The sequence below is a fragment of the Hemitrygon akajei genome, chromosome 2, assembly GCF_048418815.1.
Source record: "Hemitrygon akajei chromosome 2, sHemAka1.3, whole genome shotgun sequence".
Taxonomy (NCBI): Eukaryota; Metazoa; Chordata; class Chondrichthyes; order Myliobatiformes; family Dasyatidae; genus Hemitrygon; species Hemitrygon akajei.
In genome coordinates, this window is record NC_133125.1 from 168,444,906 (window position 1) to 168,450,657 (window position 5,752).

General features: G+C 43.1%; 1 protein-coding gene across 1 annotated transcript; it reads right to left on the reverse strand.

Annotated features, from left to right (window-relative positions):
- Positions 1–4,160: 4,160 nt before the first annotated feature.
- On the reverse strand, positions 4,161–5,276 carry LOC140737974 (radiation-inducible immediate-early gene IEX-1-like). Its single transcript, XM_073064882.1, has 2 exons — positions 5,065–5,276; positions 4,161–4,952 (listed from the first exon to the last, which is right to left on the reverse strand). Exons 1-2 carry the CDS (start codon positions 5,236–5,238, stop codon positions 4,665–4,667), a joined length of 462 nt encoding a protein of 153 aa, XP_072920983.1. The 5' UTR covers positions 5,239–5,276; the 3' UTR covers positions 4,161–4,664.
- Between the last annotated feature and the right edge of the window lie 476 nt (positions 5,277–5,752).

The following is a 5,752-nucleotide window of genomic DNA, read 5'->3' on the forward strand; positions in this document are numbered from 1 at the left end:
CTAGATTTACAACCTTCTGGAGCTTCTTTCGGTCCTATGCAGTAGCCCCTCCATACCAGACAGTGATGCAGCTTGTCAAAATGCTCTCCACCCTGCTCCTGCAGGCACCTCCCTGTTTCTGCCCAGTCACCAGGATTCACCTGTTGCTCATCCCAGACTCGTCATCTACAGCCTATTTAACCCCAGTTCTCATCAAACCAGCTGGCCTTAACTGGTTGCTCCTTGCATTCATTTTCCCTGCCCAAAGCTCATCTTGTTGCCTGTTGTGTCTAGTTTCTGTTCTCTCTTGTTCCATCGTCCCCTCATGACTAATTATTAAAGTTATTGTTCACCGCTAAATCATCTGTACTGTGCAGCTTTTAGGTCAAGACTCTTTACATTTCCTGACTGTGAGATGGTTGGTATGGACTCAGTGGACTGAAGGACCTCTTTCTGTTCTGACTCTATTGGCCTTGACACTAGGCAATTCTCCCCTTCCTGACCAGGGGGCTTGAAAGTCTGTTTGCTAAGCCAGAGCTGTCTGGGAAAAGTTATGAGTTTTCCATTGTACCCGTATGCCACTGCACTAGTGCACAATAACAATAAACTCCACTTGACCTGACAAGGCGATTTGAAATGAATTAAACCCACCCACGCAATAACTATTTGGAAAGAAAAGCATAGTTCATTTCCAGAAGTTAGGAGCTGAGATATACATGACATATATATGTATACAAGTAACTCTGCAGCTGCTGGAAATTCAAAGCAACACACACAAAATGCTGGAGGAACTCAGCAGGTCAGGCAGCATCTATGGAAGAGATTAAACAGTCGATGTTTTGGGCCAAAACTCTTCTTCAGCCCTGATGAAGGGTCTTGGCCCGAAAAGCTGACTCTGTATTCTTTTCCTTAGATGCTGCCTGACCTGCTGAGCTTCTCCAGCATTTTCTGTGTGTTGCTATGATGAGATGATAGGAGCCTTGGGTCCCACGCCACCAAGTTCAGCAACTAGTTTTATTACCTATAACCATCAGGCTCCTGACCAGTGTGGATAACTTCAACAGCCAGTACACCGAACTGTGTCTATGACCTGCAAACTCACTTTCAGGGATTCTTCACAACTCATGTTCTCAGTATTTCTTTTCTATATTTGCACAGTTTGTCTTCCTTTCCACATTGCCTTTTTTGTCAGTCTTTGTCTGTTCATGTATGACTTTTTGTAAATTTGATTTTATTTTTTTCCCATAACTGCCTACAAGAAAATGAATCTCAAGGTACTTTACAGTACTACATATGTACTTTGATAATAAATCTACTTTGAACTTACTTTGAACTTTGATAAGAATAGATTTAAATGACATCAACTCTAATCAATTACATAATTTCCTAGTAAAGATGAATCTGAATCTGATTCTGGAGGTGGTATATCTAGAAAATTTGGCAGGTTCCATAACGTGGCGGGAATGGAATTATCATCATTTTGGGTTTAGACCCTGGTCCAATCCAGCATGACTGGTATTTCAGTTTTGCAGATTCAGTTACAGATGTGGAGGATCATTAAGGAAAGAAAATTCAAAGTCATAGTTGAGATTCTTGTAATATGCGCAGAGTACAGTATCAGATCGATTGGGGAATGTGGGGAGTGCACAGGCAGTTGTTTGATAGCATGATTGGGTCCCCTACACATGAAGATCTCTGTCTTTATACATGGGTTTTAGAGAGCTTATGTGTTTTTGTCTCGGCGAGCACGGTTCACCACTCCCTTCTGAAGAGAAGTACTTGTTCTCAAAATTGATGGTGTGCAGCTTCAGGCTTCTATACCTCCTGATGGCAGCTGCAAGGAGATGGCATGTCCCATATATTGGGGATTTTTAATGACAGATGATGCCTTTGTGAGGTAGTGCCTCCTGTAGTACTACCTACAGAGGAGAGCAACAAGCCTCTGATGGGGCAGAGTTCACTTGGGAAGCTGAAATGGATAAGTCACACTTACAAGATGGTATACCCTGGAATATTCTTCCCCCCTCCCCAAGGTTCTGAAAGAGGTAGATGAAGAGATTGCGGAGTCATTAGTAATGATCTTTCAAGAATAACTAGAATTCTGAAATGACCAAGTGGAAATCTGCAGATGCTGGAAATCCGAGCAACACACACAAAATGCTGGGACATTTCGGGCCAAAATGTCGACTGTACTTTTTTCCATAGATGCTGCCTAACCCGTTGAGTTCCCTCAGCATTTTGTGTAGATTCTGAAATGGTTCCTATGGATTGGAAAATTGCAAATGTCACTCCATTCTTTAAGATGAGAGTGGGACAGAAGAAACAGAATTATAGCCTGACTTCAGTGGCTGGAACAATGTTTGAATGTATTGCTAAGGATGATGTTTTGGGGTACTTGGAGGCACATGAAAAAATAGGCCAAATTCAGCCTGGTTTTCTAAAGGGGAAACCTTGCTTGACAAATCTGTTGGAATTCTTTGGGAAATAACAAGCAGGTTAGACAAAGAGGAGTCAGTGGATATTTTTTATTTGGATTTTCAGAAGGTCTTTGACAAGGTGCCACACCTGAGGCTGCTTAACAAAGTAAGGGTCTATGTTATTACAGGAAAGGTGCTCGCATGGATAGAAGATCAGTTGATTGCCGGGAGGCAGAATGAGAATATAGACGACCTTTTCTGGTTGGCTGCCGGAGTGCCACAGGTGTCAGGATTGTTTCTTTTCATGTTATATGTCAATGATTTGGATGAAGTTGATAACTTAGTGGCCAAGCTTGCGGACAATATGAAGATAGGTGGAGTGGCAGTTAGTGTTGAGGAAGCAGGGTACTGCAGAAGGAATCGGACAGATTGAGGGAATGGGCAAGGAAATGGCAGATGGACTATAGTGTAGGAAAGTGCATGGTTATGGACTTTGGCAGAAGGAATAAAGGCATGTAAAATTCAAAAATCGGAGGTGCAAAGGGACTTGGGAGTTCTCGTGCAAGGTTCCCTTAAGGTTAACTTACAGGTTGAGTTGGTGATAAGGAAGGGAAATTTATTTAGCATTTATTACAAAGGTACTTTTGTATATAAGCTGAGATGTCATGCTGAGGATTTAGAAGGCATTGGTCAGACCACACTTCTCAGGGGCCTCCTCTGGATCCGCTCCAATACCAGCATATTGTTTCTCAGATAAGCAGCCCAAAACTGCTCACAATACAAGTTGTGAGCAGTTTTGGATTCCTTATCTAAGGAACAATATGCTGGTATTGGAGCCGATCCAGAGGAGGCCCCTGAGAATCTCAGGAATGAAAGGTTTAACATGAGGAGCATTTGATGACACAGAGACTATGCTTGCTGGAGTTTAGAATGAGAGGGGATCTCATTGAAACCTATCAAATATTGGATATAGAGAGGATGGTTCCTGTAGTGATGGGTGTAGGACCAGAGGGCACAGCCACAGAACTGAGTGATGTCCATTTATTTCAGAGATGAGGGAAAATTCCTTAAGCCTGAGGCTGGTGAATCTTTGGAATTTATTGCCACAGACAGCCGTACAGGCCAAGTCATTGGGTATATTTAAGGCAGGGGTTGATAGGTTCTTGATTTGTACCTGCGTCAAAGGTTACAGGGAGCAGGCAGGAGAATGCCGTTGAGAGGGATATTAAATCAGCCATGATGGAATGGCAGAATAGACTCAAAGGGCCAAAAGCCCTGATTCTGCTTCTATGTGTTATGGTCTAAAGAGCTGATGTTTCGAGCCAAGAGACCTGAAAGATCAGCTCTTTAGATGCTGCCTGACCTATTGAGTTCCTCCAGCATCTCATATGTGTTACTTTGGATTTCCAGCGTCTACAGAATTGCCTGTGTTTCATTCCGTCAGCTTGCATTAACGCTGTTTTCTTTAGCTTGCTATGCATCATATTTGCATATTAAGTATGCAATTTGTTCATCACACTGAGGTGCTGAAATAAGCAAATATTCATCGCATTTATATGCTAGGCATGTATGATATTGATAGTAATTGTAAAGGCTCCTTATAGCCTAGCATTTCTGCCCCCTCCCCACCCCACCCCACCCCACCCCGTCTCATGTCTTAACTAACTGTAGTAATACTACTTCAATTCCCTCTTTCAGAATCATTGATATCTTTTGTCAGAGCTAAACCATGAGGAGTTAAGTATTGCAAATTGGTAACTGAAATAGTTTTGCATATTTGTTTTATTTCAATATTGTTCACAGAACATACCAGCATCAAAATGGAACGGCCAGTTCACCCGATGGCTGAACCATTAACAAACCTAGACTTCATTGTAAAGTGAGTTTTTTTTTATCCCACCGTTAAGGTGAGATGTTTTAAAAACAGTGCTAAATGTAATAAGATAAAAGGGAGATACTTCTAAAACAAGTCCTCCATGCTCAGTATTAATTAATTATTATTAAATTACCATTAAATATTAATTTAAAAACATAAATACGCCTCTCTCACAAATAAACAGCACAATTACACTTTCGTTCATCAGTATTGAGGTAACCAGCACAGAATAAGTTATGAGTCTTAGGGCACTGATACGGCCCAGAACCAGATAGCTGTGGAGACCCGCCACAGTCACGAACATTGTGTCCCAGAATGGATATCTGCATCCATTTGCTGCAGTCAATAACCCTGCCTCGAGTACAGGGCACTTATGCTGCACCCATTCTCATTCACATCCTGCAAGCCAAGACAATTCTTGTGACAGCGACTTCGCCGAGATGAGGCCGGCTGCAGTTAGATTCAGCTTCCGGGGACACGACGACCGAAATGGCCAGCTGAGGAGAAGCCGGAGGTTCACCAGCAGACGTGGCGGGAGCTTCATGGACACCTGTTAACTCCGGAGCAGCGTCGTTCGAGTCGTTTTCAGTGGCAGTGTAGATTTGAATGAAGACAACGGACAACAACAGCAGAAGCAACCTCTTGGCCATGTCCTTCTCGCTAGGAACAGTTCTCCGAACCTACAGGAAAAGAAGCAAGGGAGTTTAATAACACGATAAAAAAAACAAGTTTGTTATAACTGAAGATTGCCAAAACTTAAAGCAAGCTTGAACAACATTAACAGATTTTTACCTGGCGAGCTGGATAGAGAACTTTAATAAACCGTTTCTTGCGTCTATTGAGTCTCTTGTTTTGCCTGATTGGCTCGAAAGTGAAGACTTGGGGCAGTGTAGGCTTTCGGCCAGCGAAGCCCGTGCTGCATGGTTGTGGAATAGCAAGTTGGTTCATCTCGGCTGTAGTGTACATTGCGCGGATCTTGTTCTAGCAGTGAATGAATGCCTAGCATGCTCGCCGCGCTTTTAAAGCCTGCTTCTGTCCCCGCCCCTCGCTTCCAAACTGCCCACGTCACAGTGACTTGCGCCACCAGAGCCTGCCTATGATTTGATGCGTGGGTCGGGCATGGGTGGGTAACTTAACTATCAATCAAAGTGAAGGAAAATCCCCAAAATCTTTCAATATCAGGAGACACTGGAACAACGCCAGAAGGAAAAAGAAAACTCCTCTTCTTTTCCAGGGAAAATTATTAAGACAACCCCGCAGCATACCGCGCGGGCAAGCAGGCGTGAAGTATTACACAACATCTTCTGCAGTAGATCAACTTGTTGAGACATGTTATACTTTAATTCCTGCTACAGTTAGTTTTGGAATTGGGATGATGAAATATGAGCAGAGGAAGAGGCGCCAGAGCAGGCGTTACTTGTAAATCCATTTTTAGCAGTATCGCCTGGCTTTAGTTCCAGTGGAACTCCATTCCCACACG